The sequence below is a fragment of the Crinia signifera genome, chromosome 3 (genome assembly GCF_055691185.1).
Source record: "Crinia signifera chromosome 3, ASM5569118v1, whole genome shotgun sequence".
Taxonomy (NCBI): domain Eukaryota; kingdom Metazoa; phylum Chordata; class Amphibia; order Anura; family Myobatrachidae; genus Crinia; species Crinia signifera.
In genome coordinates, this window is record NC_139219.1 from 169,468,702 (window position 1) to 169,490,613 (window position 21,912).

Consider the following 21,912-nt stretch of genomic DNA (forward strand, 5'->3'; position numbering starts at 1 on the left):
CGTGTCTTTAAAAAATGGCAGAAGCTGGTATCTCTCTCCAATGCTTAATTATTCTGCCCCTTATTGTTGATAACCAGCATAATAGAATTCCCTCTGTGGGGCATCTGGTTGCAGAATGATCCAAAAGATCTGTTGCTGTCCCGATACAAAAGGCTCAGAGGCTGCGTGCAGGAGTGGGGTGTATTAGGACCGAGTATGAGTGTGGCCCTGGCTGGCTAGGGAGGCTAGTGTGCGGGGCTCTGCACAAACAACAAGCTCAGTGCAGGAGCGCTACACACACAGGCCGGCCTGTACCCAGGTAAAGGCAGCGCAGTGTTTGCAGAGCGCAGCCGGGTGTTTTTCTCAGCATCTTGTTGTTTTCCACATGCTAGAGCCACGCCCCCATTACATCAACTTTCGCCATAGCCCCATCCCTGTCCATCAGGGCTCGTTGTGCTAACCAGGATTGGTCAAGCCTCTAAGTGGGCGTGCCCTAAGAACTGCTCCGCCCCCGGCCAGGACTTGTTTATGAAGCAGAGTACAGGGCAGTGCTAGTGACTGTGTGCTGCTCGGTGCTGCTGCAGAGCACAGTGGGACTGAGTATTATACTCCGCGCATAAAGGCGCCCGGGATACAGCGGCCGTGTTACTGTGCTATCGCTCACCCACTCCCCCGTTACTGTGAGGATGAGGCTGTCTCCGCGGGCAACTGTGCAGGTCCCAGAGATCATCTGCCGCCGCTGCAGCAGCAGTGGGGTGTGTGGCAACCAGGTAACGGCGACCCCTGTGCCTCTCTGTCCTTGCCGGCACTTGTGCTGCCCCCTCGTCTCCGCTATGGTGCCTCCCATCCTCTCTACTGCCGTCGGCCCGCTGTGTGTGACCCCCTTCCCCCACCAGGGTGGCAGCAGAAGCTCCCAGCCTGGTGCGCCGCTGATGGTTACCGGTGGCCGGGGCTGTACTGTACTGTGCGTATAGGGGGCTGTGTGCTCCGCACGTCTGGCCACCTAGCTCCGGTGTGGTGGAGGGGGGTGAGCTCAGCAGCACAGGGCAGGGAACTGGTGAGACTGAGGATGGCACATACTGCCCGTGTGCGGGTTACTGGGGGAGTCCATTAGTTCTGTGTAATAAAGCTCCAGCCGTTTATTGCATCCTACTTGTGGCCCTGTACTGGGCTGTGCACCGGCCACATAGCCCCCAGTGTGCTGTCACTACTTGGTGACCAGCTGCACGTCCGCTAACAATGAGCAGCAGTAAGATGAGGGGATGCGGTGTACGTGCTGCTGCTGCTGCGGCCACTGGCAGGGGAGCAGTGCTGCTGCTGCTGTTGTTGGGGGTGATATCTCCCTGCATTATGCACATTTCTGCTCACTGGGGTGAGAACGCTCCATGGTTTATCATTGTATATTATTATCGTGTATTTATATGGCGCAGTCCCTAACAATACCTAAATGAGCAAAGCTAAATAAAAAAAAACGAAATACAAGGCAATTTAGGACAAGTACATAGTAAATAAAGACAGTTCCATCAGGGGCCAGACACTGAAGCAATTATTAGGGTGGCAGATATATGTATTTATGTGTGTGTCTAAGATAAGCACATGAGAGGGCCCTGCTCAGGAGAGCTTACATTCTATATAGCCCATATACTGTAATCAATGAGTCTGGCCTATTTTATTACTGTGTCCATTATTTACATTTTGTTTTTAAAATTTAGACATACATTTATATGTACACTTAAGGGTCATGTATGTTCCAGCCAAGTTTTTATTAACCCCCCAAACCTAAGTAAATCACTACTTACAGTATGTTATCAATACTATATTGATGAAGAGCAGATATGTTTATGCATGAATAGCAAGTTGGTAAAGATTAATACGTTGCTACATGGATTGTTGTTAAGTTCTTTAGGTGCATATCTAGTGTCTGGTAAGAAGTGTCTCTTTGTTGTTTGGGTGTTGTGGTGGTTTCAGGGCCGGTGCAAGCCCTGTGAGCGCCCGAGGCAACCTAACCCCCGCCCGCCCCTCCTCTCTGGGGGGGGGATACACTGGGATTGTCGCTGGGGGGAGGGGGGGTGCGTGGGCGATACACGGGGTTTGTCGCTGGGGGGGGGGGAGCGGACGCAAACGCAACCCACAGGCGTTATGAACAGTGCATGGGGGGGGGGGATCACGGACGGGAGTCAGGCGCGGGGAGGGGGGCGCACAAACTCACCTGCTGCTGACTTCTCTCAGACCGGGTGCCGGGCGGGCGCAGGACTACGCAGCGGCGGCGGCAGCAGCAGAAGACAGGGGAGAGCCGGTCACCGATGCGGCAGCAGTTAATTGCAGGACTATTCCGGTGCTGAGGGGGGGCGGGGTAATTACAGGAGGGGATGTGTAATAGTGGAGAGAGCTGAGCTGAGCTGCACTATTGATTGGCAGCGTGCGGTGCCGCCCTCCAGTAGGCAGCGCCCTAGGCAAATGCCTAAGTCTGCCTAATGGTAGCTCCGGCCCTGGGTGGTTTATTTTTAACACCAAAGTGTATAATGAAATGAGCATCCTAACTTGGTGACTCTGCAAAGTACTCTTGTAGAGGACAGAATATTTAACTATACTAATCCTTCCTTTTAAACATGGAGGGATGGGTTGTGCTTCAGTCAGCTGATACACTCCTTGAAAACAGGCTTGCGTTCTGCAATACTGATGTTTAATCTAGAGACTCTACACCCGCTTATTGTAACTCCAACATAAGAGATCATCATAGAAAAAAATAATAGCCTTGTTAAAAATGTGTGCCAAATAGCCATTTCATAGAAGATTGTATCACTGTTCCTGGTTGGGAAAACCCCTGTTTTCATCATAAGGGAAAGAAAATCATAAAGTGATAGTATCCGAATCTGCATTTTTTTCCAGTAGTTTTTAAGTCCTTGAACAAATTGCATGCATTTGAAAAAAAAAATTATTTTGTATGTATGATCGAGTTTAGAAATAGTGACGCTTTTTTTTGTTCTTTCCAGGATTTGGGCATCAGAGTTCCTCGCCCTTTAGGACTGGGGCCTAGCAGATTCATCCCAGAAGAAGAGGTTGGTGTCTATTATTTTGGAGTAATGCATGACCATCCATTCAATAAGATATGTATTTGATAATGTAGGATGTTGATAGGCATGAATGATCATCATCCCAGGCTAAAGGCCCATTGAACTGAAATGACAGTTTTTATGTGCCCAAACTACTGTAGAAGTCAAGTATAGTGTAGGACAATCAAAATTTTTCGTCTGTTCGGGTTTCCTAACCAACTTTTTTTTTTTTTTACCTTTTGTGAAGTGTCTATTTGGAGCACTAAGAAATTCAAATTTTATTTTTAACATATTGATTTAATGAAGACTTAGGCAGTAGATGCACTAAGCTAATGTACTAGCCAATAAGCTCCTGACTGCCATGTTACAGGGGGGTGGATTATTAGATAGACAGTCAAAATGTAGACATCGCCAAAGGTAGACGCATGAAAAGGTTGACACAGTTTTGCACAATTGTTGGCACTGTTGACATGGGCCCCCAATTAAATAAACAAGTACGCTCACCATGCTTCGGGCTTGGTGCCTCGCTACACCTGCACACAATTATATTCTCCCTCTAAGATGTCGACATGGTTGGTGAAGTAAGAACAAGCCGCTTAAAAAAACAAAAAAAATCATGAAACTCATGTTTACCTCTTCAGGTCAGCCTTTTGTCCCTGTCAACTTACTGCATGTAGACCTATTGTGCTGAACAATGAAGACACTGCTATATACTGTCTTTCATACTGACTCTTGGGCAGGACACTATCTACTAATTCACTTATTGTGTTACTGCAGTAGTGGGAAGTCGGGTTACTCTAGAACCCCATTCCCAAATGGCAGGAACCCTCTTTGGGATTTTTATTTTGTGAATCTTGTTATGTAGAAGTGCACTAATCAATGGTGTACAACTTGTGACCTTTCCCACAGATTCTCCAAGTGGGAACGGAGGATGCCAGTATGCATTCCGTGTTTGCTAATGCTTTTGCAGATATGGGTCGTCTGGATAATATAACCCTGGTGATGGTTTTTCACCCTCAATACTTGGAGAGCTTCCTTAAAACACAACATTACTTGCTGCAAATGGATGGTCCCCTGCCTGCCTGCTACCAACACTATATAGGCATTATGGTGAGTATAGCCAGAGGTTTAGTGTCAGCACCTAGAATACTGTTTCTCAGCAAGTTGTGGATCTGTAAAGAATATTTTATCGTTTAAATTTTTTTGGGGAAAACAATTATACAAATTCTGGTATCCAGTATAGACAAGAGTATGTGTCTTTTGTCTCCCTTCCAGGCTGCAGCCAGGCACCAATGCTCTTATCTGGTTAATCTGCACGTGAATGACTTTATTCATAATGGAGGGGACCAGAAGTGGTTAGATGGCCTTGAATATGCTCCACAGAAACTGCGCAACCTAGGGGAGTTGAACAAGTTGTTGGCGCACAGACCGTGGCTGATCACAAAAGAACACATCGAGGTAAGCTGGCCTGGCATTGAAGCGCTAGGGGTGTGGGATGTTAGAAAAGGAGTGTTGCACATTGACTTGTTTTTGTGTTCTAGCAATTGCTTACAACTGGGGAGCACAGCTGGTCTTTGGCAGAGCTGATCCATGCAGTAGTTCTCCTTGCACACTATCACTCCTTAGCCTCCTTCACATTTGGCTGTGGAATAAGTCCTGAAATTCACAGTGACGGCGGCCACACTTTCCGTCCCCCATCTGTCAGCAACTACTGTATCTGTGACATTACAAATGGCAACCATGGAGGGAACAACAGTCATCAAAAAGCAGGGCGTACGGTAAGTTTTATATATAATGGACAGCTCTGGTTGCAACAGAGGATGATGATGTATATCTGTCTAACTACACAAATGGAGACCTGTTCTGTAAGCTGGCTGAACTCCTCAGATAACAGCCTGTGAATTTGAGAGGCCATGTTGCTTCATAAGAGGCCAAAGAGCTTCATAAGTGAAGAGAGGCTGACTCCTTATGACTAGAGACAGGATTATATGCAACATAAAAAGCTCGAAATATGCATGCAAATATGCATGAAAAGCGTCAAAATATGCTAAATAAAAAATACAAAATAAAGTGAAATTTTATAGTTTTTTATTTAAATCAGCATACAATTAGTAAGTAGTAAATTGCCCCCAGCAGTATACCCCACATAATGCCCCCAGCAGTATAACACAGATAATGCCCCCAGCAGTATAACACAGATAATGCCCCCAGCAGTATAACACAGATAATGCCCCCAGCAGTATAACACAGATAATGCCCCCAGCAGAAGTGCACATAATGACCCCAGCAAAACCGCACATACTGTAATGCCCCAGCAGAAACTGTGCTGTAAGTTACACTCACTGTTGCCATCCGTTGGTTGAGGTCAGTGTTCTGTCCAGAAGCACCACTGTTCGGGGCCTCCAGCTCCGGTGTGGCGCGCAGTGATTCCCCGTGTCAGCAGAGGCGGGCAGCCTGTCAGTGCGGCGGGCAGCCTGTCAGCGTGGCGGGTGTGGGATGTAGCTGGAAGAGCCTACAGTACACACTGCGGCGTATCAGCTCTTCCACCCACATCCCACCCTTCGCCGCGCTGACAGGCCGCTCAATCCATTCCTCTGATGGGCGATTCTGTCAGCCTATCAGCGGCGTTTCCTCACATAAAGAAAAAAAAAGTCAGGAAGTGAGGGTGAACGCTCCGCGCCTACCGCGCAATGCCAAATATGCACCATCAGGACATTTAGGTCAGATATGCAATTTCTGCTGAAAATCGGGCAAATATGCAAATGCATATAATCCGGTCTCTACTTATGACTATTGCCTCACATGTGCCCACAACATGTCTGTTTCATTAGATGTGCATCACATAAGTTTAACTGCTTGAGGCAATTGGATATTGGAGCTAGAAAACCTTTTCTTCCTCCTCCTCAGTCTTATATAAAAACTCTCCAGTGACCCCAAAGTATCATTGATATAAAGTGCTTGCTTTCCATTTGTTGCTGGATGGATACACTTTGAGGGCTAGGACAGTGGTTCCCAAACTGTGTGCCGTGGCTCCCTGGGGTGCCTCGGGACACATGCAGGGGTGCCGCGGCTTGGTGGTCTAGGACCAACTCAAATTATTAATGGTTAATTATTTATGAGCAAAACCAGTGCTGGTGGCTGCCAATCATAGAATGTGTACAAACAGAAGCAAATACTGCCCTTTACCACATAACTGCCACTAAGAATCGCATATAAACCCAATCTAATAAAAAAAATTGGGACCTAGGGGTGCCGTGAAAAAAATTCTGATTCTCTAGGGTGCCGTGAATCAAAAAAGATTGGGAACCCCTGGGCTAGGAGTTTGACATCACTGCTGTAAACTGTTTGTGGCACTATACGTCCCAGCATGCCCTGCCACAGTTTTAGCAATCCATTATATAAAATCTGTGGCAGGGCATGCTGGGATGTATAGTTCCACAACAGCTGGAGGGCCATGAGTTTGACACCACTGCTTTACATCTTACCTACCCTTCTCTTTATAGTGCTTGCCATGCAAAATCATTTTAGATGTAGGAAAATGGGACCTGCACAGGAAGTGTTGTTTTCCTTACGTCCATGGGACTTGCATCAGCAAATTTAGACTTCTGCATGGTGGAGACACCAGCGACAACTGCTGAATTATGTGACAATCAGATACATAACTTCAGTCTTAATAGTTACAAGAAAGAATAATACTTAGAAGAAAGAAGCTTTTTATAAAATATACTGTAAATATTGCAGCTAAACCAATGGTAAATGCAAAGTAAGACATTGTATAATATTTAGCATCTGCGCTTTAAAAGCATTATTGTTTTTCTTTAAATTGTAGTTAATAGATATAGGGCAGCACTGTTCTTCAGCTGGATGAATGTTGTGGTAACAAATCGCATTAACCGCTCTTCAAATAATACATATATGTAATTATATTAAAGCTGCAGCTTTCCATGTTTCTTTGCCTCCTCTAGGGCTCAGATTCTTGTGAAGTTGAGGTTCTTATGGAGAAAATGAAACAACTTCAGGAAAGCAGAGAGGAAGAAGAAGCGAGTCAGGAAGAGATGGCCACACGCTTTGAGCGAGAGAAAATAGAGAGCATGCTGGCTTTTGCAGCAGGTACACTTATCTGGAACCACTGAAAGAGGAGAAATGCAGATGTCTCTATTTACGTGTGCAGATTATGGGCCTAATTGCTGATCTGCAAAAGTTGCAGATGACTGCTAGTAGTTAGCCACCACGCAGACAGAGTGAAAACCACCCTGTGTAAATCTGCAAGTGAATTGCAAAAATTTGCAATCCGATATCCTGTCGCACGTCATCCATTCACTCACACTCGAATGATGAGTGTGTACTGTAAATGTAAGTCTGACCCTTACACAACTCTGACATATAGGCTGCTTGAGGCCAGCGCTTCACACACCTGAGGTTTTTTTTTTTCGCTCCCAGAAAATGACAGGTAACCACCCCTGCATGCCGCCAAATTGTGAGGGGATAGCAGTTAGATATTTTCACTATTTCTGTTGCTATTTTAACCCACGCATATCCGCTACCATCCATACATATGCACAGCCATTTGTTTATCCAAAAGCATTGCGAATACGCACATCATGAGGTGAGCTGTATGTGGGATTACTCCCATGCTACCACCATAATAGGATTCATTAAGGTTAGCATGTCTGTAAAATAAAAGAAACCTAACTATTTACACATTAATGTTGATTTTTCTACTATCCCCATTAGAAGATGAAGAACCTCCACCAACAAGAGATGTCTCCAAACTTTTTGAAGATACAAGTTATGGTTACAAAGACTTTTCCCGGCGTGGGATGCATGTTCCCACCTTCCGAGTTCAGGTACATCAGTCATAACCATTAAATCATTAATGTGTGTATCCTTGCATGTCATTTATTCAGCATGCAAAATGTATAGGTATAGTAATCACAAAAGTGCAAATTGTCTCTCCAGCGAAGGCTGTTAAAATGTCATCTGTACTTGCCAGCATCCTAATTCAATATCTTTTGGATATGTATGCCCTTTTTAAGATCCACCTTTTGAGCTCCCTTTTACTCTAACAAGCATGGCTGCCTTCGCAGTAATTAATACTCTGCCCTATTGTAGTGTGACCAACATGCTATGTTTACCCTGCCATATAATTGTATAAATGATACTGTTAAGTTTTTAAATCTTTGTGTGGTTTTGTAGTGTGTTAAAGGTTTATCACCTTTTATTTTAGGATTTCAGCTGGGAAGACCATGGCTACTCTTTGGTTAATCGACTTTATCCAGACGTTGGGCAGCTACTAGACGAGAAGTTTCACATTGCATATAACCTGACTTACAACACCATGGCAATGCATAATGATGTAGATACCTCAACACTGCGACGGGCTATATGGAACTATGTACACTGTATGTTTGGAATAAGGTGAGCTCTTTTCAGGCTTATCTGAAATATAAACTGCTGGATTTTTTTTTTTCTCCCCTTCACCACAAAGCTTTAATGGTGTAGGCACTGACCTTTCGTAGAATGCTTTATAGTTCCGTTCTTAAAATGTGTTCTTGTTTCAACACAGGTATGATGATTATGACTATGGGGAAATAAATCAATTATTGGACCGTAGCTTTAAAGTTTACATAAAAAATGTGGTGTGCAGTCCGGAGAAGACGACAAAAAGAATGTACGACTGCTATTGGAGGCAGTTTAAACACTCCGAGAAGGTGAGAGCTCTTCACTCTTAAGAAGTTGCTTATTAGTAATGAGCTTTTAGTGTGGACATGCCATCTTCTCATAAAGCATCAATGAGATCCTTTTAAATCAAGTAGAGCTGCTGTTTGGTGGTTCTTTTATTTGTTTTCCTGGGTCTCATATTAGTGCTGAGAATCACAGCCATCTGCAGAATCCAGGACTCTCATTGGAAACAGCTTGTTCTAGGTTGTCGGCACTGCATTGCATAGTTGCAACAAGAATCCATTTTTCTTTTCATTCAGCTGCAATAATAGAACATTGGTTTCTTCTCTCCTGTATTTTCGCGAAAATGTCAATTTATGGATGAAAAATATTTTTGATATTAGTTGCATGTAGTGGAGTTTAGGGTGGCCAATCCCGGGAAGCGGGATCCTGGGTTTTGGCCCCAAAATGTCCGGGATTGGAGTATCCGATTTCGGGATTAGACTGCGCATGCGCAGTCTAATGCCGGGCAGCTTCTGAGCACCCGCTCAGAAGCTGCTCGGCTGTTCCCGACCTCTGACCGTCACGCTGCGCAGGCCGTAGCATCCTGCAACAGATGACCGCTGCCACCACTAATAGCCTCTCCTTCTGCCCAGCTAGTACTGCCGCCACCTGCCCGGAGGCATCACGGCAGCGATGCTGTCTGCCCTGCTCCCACCCGCCTATGTTAGTAATTCTGCGGGGCAATACCAGGCACCCCCCGCAGCGCTGCTCTGCCACGCACCCGCCCATGTAGGGGTGGACAGGGCATGTTGTTTTTTTTCTTTTAAGGATGAGAATCCCGGGATTGAAAAAAATGCCCCAGGATTGGCATCCCTTGTGGCGTTGAATAACATTTTATAGAGAAGTGCTTTATTGTCTGCATTATCTGACGTGATCTGGCAGTGGAATATAACTTATTTTTTTATTTTCTATTCCTTTTCTGTAGGTTCATGTTAATCTGCTTCTTATGGAAGCTAGGATGCAAGCTGAGCTCCTGTATGCTCTGAGAGCAATCACTTGGTATATGACCTGACTGTTTTATCTGTAGCAAAATCTGAAAACTAAGGTTCCACAGGGAAATCTGCATTCTGAACTGCCAACTTCCCTTCTTGGTAGCTACCTTTTTCTGATATTTCTCCAGAAGTCTATTGTGCCATAATTGCCATCATATCTAGCTGTATGGTTAGTACCGCTGACTACTCACAGTGAACTGACAGTTGAATGTGGTGAAAAAGATGGCGCCTGGTGAACTTACAATGGACACGTACAAGTCTGGTCTTTTTGAAATCCAGCAATGATGCGTGTCGTTGCAATGAGAGGCACTTGGTGTTGAACATGGACTAGGAAATGTGTACTTCACAAAAAGACAATGGTGGTGCTGCTCTTCTGTTGATAAGATAGATGCAAATCTCCCAATTAAGCTAAACAAATGAAAAGAAAAAGCAATCGTGAACACTGCTACAAACTGAGCCTTGTTATGACGTACAGAGTGCATTCCATACATTAGTGCATGCTCTTCTTTTGCATACAACAGCAAACCTATATATTTACTTTTCAACCATTATAGGGTATGTTCATTTTTCTACAAGGAATACAATATATCTCTGTTGTGGAATGTACACTTTGCAATATCGCACCGCTGAGGTCTTTAGCAGCGGTTTGGTAATGGGATGCTGTTGGCCTATCTAAGAGTCAGTCACTAGTCATTTGCTGCTGCTGCTAAAAAACACATGCGGTTTACAGTTTCAAACTTAATTACGATGTGAATGTTATTACAAAAAAGCTGGTCTTGGACGACAAATGTATGGAAGGGTTTGTATTCTGAACGTATAGATTGATAAATCTTTTGAAGCTTTTTTTTTTTTTCAGTATTGATATTTTCTAAATAAAGAACAAGAAACAAACATTGAGTTTGGGTGATTTTTATTTATTTATTTATTTTCAATGTGTTGGGTTTTCTTTAATTTTTTTAAATTTTAAACTAAAGGACCCCCATACACGGATTTTGGCAGATTTCATCCGATTCTGAGCCTGTCCAAATTGGAGGTGTCGGATACGATGAATGTTCTTGTGCACATTGGATCAGAGCCTATGTGCGGCACACAGGATAAATCTTAATCTGACCCATCAGCGGCACATTGGGGGTACTTTTTAGCACCTGCAATGTATGCCATCTGATTTCGCTTGAACTCCCCGACAAATCCCCAGTAGTCCTTTTTTGACATGCGATAAATCGCTTGCAAAAAATGGCACATACAGTGCCAAATCGTATGGAAGCCCAGTTAGCGGAGTTCTGGGGAAATTAGGTCTGACTTGTGACTCCCGTTAAGTTGGGCCAGTATGTTGATACCTTAAGTACTGAGAAGTATTTTCAAACATACACTACCTTCAAATGTTTTAGAACATCTTTTTGCCCAGTGTTCGTAAAAATTTAAGTCCTGTGAATATTCATAAATAATACAAAGGTAAGTAGTGAACTGCTCGATGATTGAAATTCATGTACATTTCAGAATTTAAAACAATTTTTTTTTTTAGCGAATAGGTAATGATTAAAATACTTACTGGTATTTTGCATACATTAATAGTCTTGCTGAAGGAACCACAGCAGTGGACTACTGAAGACTGATTCAATAAGACCATAAAGGTTTTTAAATGCTGTTTTTAAAATGTATGCCTTTTTGATATGGGAAGCGACGGCTAAACCTCAATGACACGGGTGGTCAATCATAGTAGAGGAAGCATACTGTCCTGAGGCTCTTAGTGGGTCTCAAGTCGGTCACTTGAATTAAGTAAATTAGTTGGATTTATATAGTGCTCGTTCTACAACAGGATTGGTATTTGAACCAAAATGACCACCGTAGTTTCTAGCGCAATGAATATCCACCTCACTGGTCAAGTCCTACAGGGAGGAAATGACCTAAAACATAACCTTCTGGTGTCAGAGCTACCTGGGATGGGGAGATAGAGGTGTGAAAGCAAAGAAAGCTACATGTGCAACACATTTGTGGGAACTTCTGCAACAGTGTTGCAAAGGTCTCTCCAAACAATATATTTCATTTGTATAAAGAACATCATAAGTGTGTTCAGTAGTTATCTACGTTTGTTTTTGGTCTATGCTTTAATTTCAGATTATATTTAGATTTTAACCATAAATATCAAAAATTTCTGATGGTTCTAGTATACGGGTCAACAATAGAAAAAATGCTTATACTCTTCAATTGAATTTTGGATGGTGAATTCAGCAACAATAGCAAAATTTGTTTGGCATACCGTGGGCCAAATGTAATAGGGTGAGAGATTTTGGGAGAGTTTCCCTTTTTTTTTTTTTTTTTTTTTTTTAAGCAGCAATCAATTACACTGCAAAATCAGGTTGATTTTGCTATGTAATTGATTGCTGCTTTAAAAAACATGGAAAAATTCTCCCAAAATCTCTCACTTTCTGAAACTCTCACCCTATTACATTTGGCCCTGTGTGTCAATTAGCAGAGGTTGAGACTCAGGTGAATCAGTATATACCTGGTTTATTAAACAAGTGTAAATAGATACAAATATTATATACAGAATATCTGGGTGTGGTATGATTGGCCTGCGGTTGTGATATCAACGGTCCGTATACTGACATCAGAATCCTGGCCGCCGCTACTCAAACAGAGGTGTAATCGCAAAAAAGCCCCTTGCTAGGAAACAAATAAAAATTTTAAATGCAATTAATTGCATAATTGTTCTGCGAATAATCGCATTGTGGGTGCCACTTGCATGCTCGTTGCCAGGGGTTCCATGCTTGTTACAAAGGGGGATAACATGCTCCTTGCCATAGGGCAGTGGTTCCCAAACTGTGCACCTAGGCTCCCTGGGGTGCCTCAGGACACTTGCAGGGGTGCTTTGGGTTGGTGGACCAGGATCAATTCATTTTATTTATTGTCAAAACCAGTGCTTGTGGCTGCCAATCATCAGGGACGTGCGGTGAGGTAAATGGCTGAGGAGTCCCTGGCAAGTACCAGAACCAGATTTTCACACAATATATGAGCCATGGGGTACATACCAGCATTCTACACATGTGCAGCAGTATACACTGCTGGAGATTCGATGAGTTTTGATAAGATATGTGCCGAAAAGATAGCCTCACCTGCCATAGACTTTTTACTGCAGAGTTTTGACTATAAAAATTATTAGAATAATAAAAATAAGAATTTTTTTATATTTTATTTGTATTTTTTACATATTTAAAAAATTCAAAACTCTGGCATGTATGACAGGAAAGGCTGTGCTTCACACCACCGCACACCACTGCCAATCATAATACATGTGGACAACAGAAGCAAATACTTTCCCTCACCAGATAACTGACATATACACACAATGCACTTAATTTAATATATTTTTTCTGAATTTCTCGATAAGAAGCATTTGGCCTAGGGGTGCCTTGAAAATATTTTGATGCTCTAGGATGCCGTGATTCAAAACAGTTTGGGAACCCCTGCCATAGGGTATTCCATGCTCGTTGCCCAGGAGGAGTTACATTTTCATTACGATGGGGAGTTACATTTTCGTTGCCCTAGGGGAGGTAAATTGTTTCTATTGTGGTTATTAGCGACACCGTAGAGGCACAGAGTCTCTGACCGCATGAGATACCCTGCGCCCCTCCAAAAAATGGCTGCTTCCACAGAGAAGACTGCGCCACTCCAAAAATGGCTGCTTCCACAGAGAAGACTGCGCCACTCCAAAAATGGCTGCTTCCACAGAGAAGACTGACATATATATATATATATATATATATATATATATTACACACACATTAAATAAAGTACAAGTGCCACTAGGCCAGTGGTCAGGAAACGGGGGTGAATTACCCCAAATGGGGTAAAAATAAAGTTCCTTATGGTAATGGATGGTCGTGCTCCCGAGACACAGCCAGGCATACATTTGAATCTATATGCATGCCCGGCTGTTTTTCGGGAGCGCAGCCAAGCATTACATACAGGAATTTCATTTCATTACATATAGAATCTATATGTATGCCCAGCTGTGTATGTTACAGTACTGTAGTGTATAAGGAACTGATGCAGTGCGTCAGGCGCTTGTGTATAACATGCTTACCTACGTGATGCACTGGGCCCCACCTCCAAGTCCGCCTGCTTCCTCGGTAGTTGACTCATTTCTGCGCCTATTCGGCAGAGTGTAGTCTGTACTGCCGAAGCGGCACCGAGTTTCTTTGCCTGGTTATGGGTATACGTTGACAGAAGCCTATCTCTAGTCTGCAAAGATTGTTACTATATCAGTATCTTGAAATAATGCTACTAATAGTTGCCTGGATGTCACATTATCAAAGGATAAACCACACACAGCCTGGCAGCCACTGATGATGATGGAGATTGCCATGTACAGTATGGTTGTGTGTGGTACACATTTTGTACCACACACACACAAACGCGCAGCCATACATGGTAATAATCATCATCAATTGCTCCCGGGCTGTATACTGTACTAGCAGGATATAGCATCAATTTCTGGGGGTATAGTGTGTATTACAATTATTTGATTTCCTTCCTTTTAAATAAAGGGGGTAACGTTGGCATATCTATATATATATATTTTGGGGTAAAAGGTAAAAAAGTTTCCTGAACACTGCTCTAGGCAGTGGGCAGCAGTAGCAGTGTCAAGTATTTGGAGTGCAGGACAGGACAGAGCCATGCAGGAATCACCGCAGCAGCTGTGTGTTCTGTTGGCAGGTTATCTGTTTTCGACACAACCGCTATTCGTGGGTGTTTTTAAAAGGGTGGGTTGTATCCAATTAGCTGTGCTGATTTTTGGCAGGTAAAAATGGACTATAGTACCCCTTTCACATTGCACCTAATTACTGGGTACAAGCCGGTTTCTTGACAGTTCGACCCAGTAATTAGTGTGAAAGGTGTATTGCGTGTTCCCTTCAGTGATCTGAACAGACCGCACATGCAGGGTAGCACCGGGACTGAACCATTATAAAGTCCTGGTGTGACCCTGCATTTGCGGCCTGAAAGCAGCAGTATTGTGCTTTTAGTCATTATTGGCATGTTCTCATTGGCCAAAAAACTTCCCATTTTGGGCCGACAACACATGGGATCCAGGATAAGTTCCTGGATCCAAGTGTTATTGGTGGATATGCTTCATGCGCCAGGGATCCCCAATAAGTGCTTTACATTTCTGGACATAGTTAATTTAATAGGATACCTGATTTATCCTAAGAAAGTATTCACACTTCCTTTCAAACTTTTTTTCTGGTGTGTGGTTTCATTTTTCCTAGTTATCTGTTCAGCAGTTTTCAAAAATGTGCCCCGTGTCTGCATTGGACATGTAGTGCAGTCTACCTCAAAGTCTGAAGGAGACATTCTGACTAGCACAATGAAACAGAACAATACTCAGGGGGCATTTGTTCTATTATTTTATATTTATTTGAAGTTATCAACACATTACTAAAAATTTAAGAAGGATCTGTTTGCAAAAAATTAGGAGAATGTGGTATATGAATGTATGTATATAAGACCATACTAACCAGCAGGTTTGTGGGGCTTCTGCCTGGTGTAATAGCAGCTCTCTTTGCTTTCTGCGGTATCAGAGGTGCGGTGGCTTCCTAGGAATCATTAGTGTGGGAGATGCAGAAGGGAAAGGCGGCCAAGCCGGAGCATGCAGAGATGGTGGCTGCAGTCTGAAAAATTGTAGCGTTGGCAATAAAGGCTAGAGATGCAGGGCTGCAGTTTGGGCTCCTGGCAGTGAATGGTTTGGAGGTGTAGTGGCAGACATAGAAGAATTGCTGTTGGGGTAAGTGAGCTGGCCTTCGGAGTAGGTGGAGGGGGTACCATGTGACTCTCCTGGCGGTACTTTGTCAAATGTCCACTCCCTGGCTAACAATATGAACAAGTTGCTTTTTGTTGTTGCTTCTTGGAAAGTAATACCCCTTTTCCACTAGCAGAAATAACCCTGTAATTTCAGAGGGGACGCACAACTACCCAGGTTTTCTGCTAGTGGAAATGCTCCCATGTCAAATAACCCAGTTTGGATTTCCTGGCAACCCAGTTAATGATCAGGGTTAAACCCAGGATGCCACCGGGTTGAGGGGTAGTGGAAACGCTCCCAACCCGTTATATTTGAAAAATAGAGCAGATTAGCTTCTGGGGTATTTTTATGTGCATTTTGTACATGTTTCTGTGCAGTTTTTACATGTCTAGGTACACCAATGGCTCAGGTATACTGCAAACAGTTTTCACAAAAGTATTACGGGGGAAATTTACTAAGAATATGAATACAAAAAATTGTATTCGTATTCTTGCTACGAATGAATACGACTGCATATGTCGTATGCAAAGTTGTGTTCCGGAGGGGAATTTACGGGAATATGACTGCTTTGTAACCTTCCGATTTTGTATTAACAGCCGTATTGTGGAAGTCTAGTTGCACACACGCCATTTTAGGATAGTATGGCCGCCATTTTGGTTCGCAGAGTTGCGCAAATAAAGTTTCCATACCCGAGTATGCGTGACAAAGTGGACCAGAAGAGTAGCCATACTATCACACATAAATTCATAATAACATACTGACACTAAATAAAATATAGTTTAAGGTTTAGAACGCCACACATAGCTTAGTTAGCCCTGCATACATCTGACTGTATCATGTTTAGTACCGTTCCGTTCCGTTCATTGTGCGAAGTATTCCGGTCATTGCGAATATTTCGCAATATACACGGCTCGATAGTTATGGACATAATCCATATTCCAGGGACAGTTTCTGTTGAAAGTATGTAACAAAGGAATCTGGATGAAACTGGTTCTTATCACTGCTGACGCCGAAACCATCAAACAAAGGACTCTTAAAGTTCACCCCTCTGCACCTAGTCAAACCAGTTGTATCATCTAAACCCCCAATCACAGTGGACCTGACATACGATCTCTGACCAATGGAAATGGCCTTTGACCTCCCCCTTCTGACCCTATAAGATAGGCAACCCAGAGCAGTCACAGTCACTTCGGCACATCTACCTTTCCCTGACTTTCTACCGGACTATAGTTCATCCCTGAACGATAGTGAGCTCTGACCGGACTGCGCTTCGCATATTTGATGAGACGGGTAACGGTTGCATTCACGGTATTTATTCTTATTATATTGTTGGCTGGTTGTGTCTTGTATCTGTATTCTTTCCCCTTAGCAGAGCCGGTTTAGTGTTCATTGTTAGTATATTGTATCACTTGTTATACCTGTTTATTCTTATTTCTGTAACCCCCTTTTGTCCATTAGGGACTTAAATACAACCTTTTTGCGGAGTTCTTATCTCCTTATTTCTATACAGTGGTCGTGTCTGTTTATTCGCATAATAGCGATAAGGTATATTACGGACTCTGTCCTTTAAGGTATATTCGCAGATTAGAGACAAAGTACTGCGAAGGAATCTCTTATTAAGGTATTGGTTCTTGGTGTACAAAATACATATAAAAGGTACGCTACGCTGCGCTACGTTTTGTTTGCACGTAGTTAGGTATAAAGGGTACGCAGGTTGCGGACTTATTACGTAACCTGCGCTTTTCACTTATTGTCTCTCTGGTCATATTTAATCACCATTAACAATTGAGGGCTCGTCCGTCCGCTCCACATTCCAGAACTCAGTACCAGGCGTGCGACCCGACCTATACCAGCAAAAGGGTGGAAGTATTATCCATTGCTGGATAGGCCGGGTCCGCGGCGGTGCGGGGTTTGGGAAGTGCTAGCGTTGAACCCGGAGTACAATAAGTGAAAGCCACATGTTTAAAGCATATATTACGTGTTTAGTAAACTGTACTTCTGCCTGCCACAAGTAGTTTAACGGGGTATAGTGTCTTGAGTTGCTTGTTCATTACAGTATATGTACCACGTGCGATAAGGTTCGCACACGTGGAATCTGTGTTTATTATAGTACATAGAGGATCCCCTCTGTGCAAAACTATAACTGTTTATTGTTAGTTACTGCAAAAACAGGGACTCCGCCACGTGGCGACAAGTCCTGGGCCTTTTGCAGTAACGTAAAGCGTCTATTGTGTATTAGGCAAGGTGCGCGTGCACGTGCCCACATCGGGAAAGTTTTGCATCTTTGTACGTGATTTACGGATTAAGTGCGGGATTTATTTCGCATCTTGATACGTAACTTTCGGACGAAGTTAAGGGATTTATTCCACATTTAGGCGCAATTACTGCGTACAGCAAAACCCGAGCGCAACCTTGCAAATACACTATAGAACACGTGGGTGGCCGATTCATCGGCGGCCTGTGAACAACGCACGTACACACGTGGCTGTTCATTGGTACTGCACATGCAGCACACATAGGAACTCAAAGGTGAACAGTATTAAACCACTAGTTTTATTTAAACAGTATAGTAATATACTGCGAATAAGGCGGTGATTAATAAAAGAAAATAAGTTTTTTTTTCTTTTTGTTCATTTTTTTTAAAACAAGCAACTCAAGCATTATTTTAATAGATTCCTATAGCGTATTATAAGGGATTTATACCTGCATAAGTATCTAGTGAAAAACTACCGGCCTGGGAAGATTTTCTGTACAGAAATATTTCAAAAATAAGCATAAGACCAAGGTGTAACTAGCGCCCAGTGTGAAAAATAACTGAGGCGAACGGGTGTGTGACGGCACGACTCAAGCGCAGTGTAGTCCAGTGTAGGACAGTCCAGTTAGGACCGGGTTCACGTGCCGACGTGCCCATAGGAACTGCCCCTTCAGTGGAATTGATTCCGCTAGGAGGGTACAAGAAGATACATCGGAACGCACTTGTTTCCGATTAGCTACTTTAGAAATCCAATTTTTGGGGGTACAGGAAAACAAGTTTGTTGTACCCTGGAAAAATTGTGCCGCACCAAGCAAGTTGGCTAGAAGTTCGCTGCTAGTTGAAAGACTTGGTGATTGAGTATCATACCTCGTATCCTTCGCACCTGCTTGACTGTGGGATGTTCTAGGAAGCTGTAGAAGTGAGTGTTTGGGGAGCTCTCAGACAATTAATAACCCACCGATATCTATTAAGCTGTGAACGTTTATTCCTGTAATTATGGGTAATAACGGGTCACGCTGTGATAACGTGCATGTTAGGGAGGAAGCAAGCCGGCCAAAAGGATCGGCTGCTTTTATTATGTGCAGGAAGCACGGTGAACTCGCAGTTGTTTACCAAAATAAATGGAGAAAAATGACACAAGGCAGCAAGTTAGAATTTCCCAGTGTTGGTAGCTTCGATCCAGAAATCTTATCGGCAGTAAAAGATGAAATATGCCTACTCTCCAATCGTAAGAAGAGAGTGAAGCACATAGATATTCTTAAATTGTGGCAGAAGGAAGGACAGGAACAATGGGGAACCAGAGGTCTGGCAATACTTGACGCAATCAGCCACAATAAAAATGCAACCGTTGCCACAATAGAATCAGCTCCCCCACCCCCATATGTGCCGAAGGGGTTAATGACTCATAAGAAAGACATGAGTAATAATGTATCCATTGCTAACTTGTACCCTGTTTTTACCCCCTATAAGCAAGATACAGATCCACAAGGGAGATTCCTGACATCAGCCATCCCTTGCGAAGCTAGCGGAAAGGAGAGAGAGGCTGAGACAGCCCAAGCTGCTGCTGCCGTTCTGGTCGAGGAGATGGCTGATGCCAGGAACACGATTGGAGACACAGGTAAGTACACACCACACAGCACAGAGATAGTTGCTCCTGGGATGTTGTCCAATGGTGCAGGGGGGATACAGATCCGCCCTCTGCACACAGTGGAACCTCCTTGTGGACGGGGAGACGGGGATGAGGTAATGCCTGTAAAGGATAGTGACATGCACAATACATGGACATGATTGGAACGTCATTCAATCATCAAAAATTTCCCTGATCCCAGCAAAGATCTGGCAAAGTGTCAGAAATTTGTAAGGGAGCGAGGAAATTCAGATGAGCCCACCAATAAGGATTGGCGAAACATGTTGAGAGCTTGCCTCCCTTCACACATAGATGTCCAGAAGTTCATTCGAGACAGCGGTGTGGAGGGCGATAAGATTTTAACTGAACAGGGCAACCAGGAAAATATACGCCTAATAAATATACAATTGGGTGTATATTTCCCAGCGACAGTTGAAAATACCCTAGGGTTCACCATCACACAGAAAGATGGTGAGTCCACCAGCGGATATTTCAACCGTGCTTTACAGGCTTTGCCAGAACACTCTGGTATCCCCAGCCCCAGGGACAGCATACATCTTAAGGGAGGGATTGTCTCTGTGCTGATACAAGGTCTTAGGGAAAATATGAGAACCAACACAGAAACCATTCACCCCAACTGCAGACAGATGTCAATACACACTTTAAAGAAATCTGCTGTTGATCTGGACAAACGATTTATGACAGAAAGACAAAACCAAATGGTATGTTTCAAATGTGGAAACAAAGGACACATAGCCAGACATTGCAGGGTAAGTAACCATAGGAAACATAACACATATGTAAGTAACTGGGAGACACAATGGGAGAAGACAAGTAGGTCTCAACACATAGCCATAGCCCCACCTAGTAGCCAACGCCGCCCTAAGCATGACACATATATGCAAACAGGGAGTAGGACACACATACACCCCACATCCAGGTAACATAAGACAATATCTGAGGGAGGAGCCTCAGATATGGGTAAGTGGAATAGTTTAAATATAAAGTTTTTTTTTGTATCAAACCCGTTAACAACATTCCCTCCTGGTCTAGGTTGTGCCAACCAATCAGTAGCAGCAATTGGGGTAACAGGAAAAATACAACATTACCCACTGACGAAACCAGCGGAGGTTACAATCGGGCCTCTGCATACCAAACACTCTTTCCTGTTGGCTGCAGCGGCCCCGACTAACCTCCTGGGTAGAGATTTACTATGTAAAATGGGATGTGTCATCTATTGCACTCCCGATGGGGTATTCCTAGACACTCCTAAAAATCTTACACAAGAAGTGCAAGATATGCTGGACAGTCCTCAGAGGCTAATGTTGTATTCCACTGTTGTAGAGTCAAATCCATCTAGGGTAGCTGAAATTACAGCACAAATACCGGGTTCCCTTTGGTATAAGATGGACAGGATGCTGGGCTGATGGCAAATGTAGCTCCAGTAGAGATCCGCTTAAAAGAAGGCAGGATAGCCCCAAAAATACCGCAATACCCTTTAAAACCTGAAGTTGAGCTAGGAATATTCTCAGTGATCCAACGATTGCTCCAACAGGAAATCCTAGTTAGAACTTCCAGCACGGCCAATAGTCCCATCTTTCCTGTGAAAAAGAGCGGGGGGAGGGGCTACAGACTAGTGCAAGATTTAAGAGGGGTAAACAAAGTAGTTGAGAGCCAATTCCCCGTAGTGCCAAACCCAGCTTTCATCCTAATGCAAATCCCACCTCACTGTACCCATTTCACAGTCATTGATTTGTGTTCAGCATTCTTCTCCGTCCCTTTGCATCCTGACAGCCAGTATCTGTTCGCCTTTACTTACAGAGGAGTACAGTATACCTGGACACGACTCCCCCAGGGGTTCATAGACAGCCCCAGCTTCTCCCAGGCCTTGCATGATTGTTTACAATCCTTTCAACCCATGAGTGGTTCGATACTGATACAATATGTCGACGACTTATTGTTGTGTTCTGAGTCACTGGAGTCATCAGTGGATGACACTAGACAGCTACTGATGCATCTCTCAGAGACAGGACATAAAGTATCAAAGGATAAGCTGCAATTATGCCAGACCAGGGTTAAGTATCTGGGCCACTGCCTTACCCAAGGGCTGAGACACCTCACCGACGACAGAATCCAAGCGATTCAGAACATGGTACTGCCACAGACCCAGCATCAGATCCGTACGTTCCTAGGCAGGTGTGGATACTGTCGCAATTGGATCCCAGGATTCTCTATTCTGGCATTACCACTACAAGAGATGGTTTCCTCAACTAAGCCAGATCGGGTCTCTCATACTGAGGAATCTGAGCTGGCTTTCGAGGAACTAAAGGTGAGCCTAACAAAGGCCCCAGCACTGGGAATGCCAGATTATGGGAAACCCTTTGAACTGTACGGAACTGAATCAGGTGGGTGTGCGGCAGGAGTACTTGTACAAAAACATGGTGATGCCAGCCTGACCAATGTCGTACTACAGTGTACAATTAAAC

At 43.7% G+C, this 21,912-nt stretch overlaps 1 protein-coding gene across 1 annotated transcript; it reads left to right on the forward strand.

Moving 5' to 3' along the window:
* The first annotated feature begins 525 nt into the window (after positions 1 to 525).
* Positions 526 to 10,453, forward strand: SESN1 (sestrin 1). The gene is made up of 10 exons (XM_083176925.1): positions 526 to 749; positions 2,973 to 3,038; positions 3,942 to 4,142; positions 4,308 to 4,490; positions 4,574 to 4,810; positions 6,998 to 7,142; positions 7,767 to 7,879; positions 8,260 to 8,450; positions 8,599 to 8,743; positions 9,682 to 10,453. The coding sequence occupies exons 1-10, from the start codon at positions 666 to 668 to the stop codon at positions 9,766 to 9,768; spliced, it is 1,452 nt and encodes a 483-aa protein (XP_083033051.1). The 5' UTR covers positions 526 to 665; the 3' UTR covers positions 9,769 to 10,453.
* Positions 10,454 to 21,912: the final 11,459 nt, after the last annotated feature.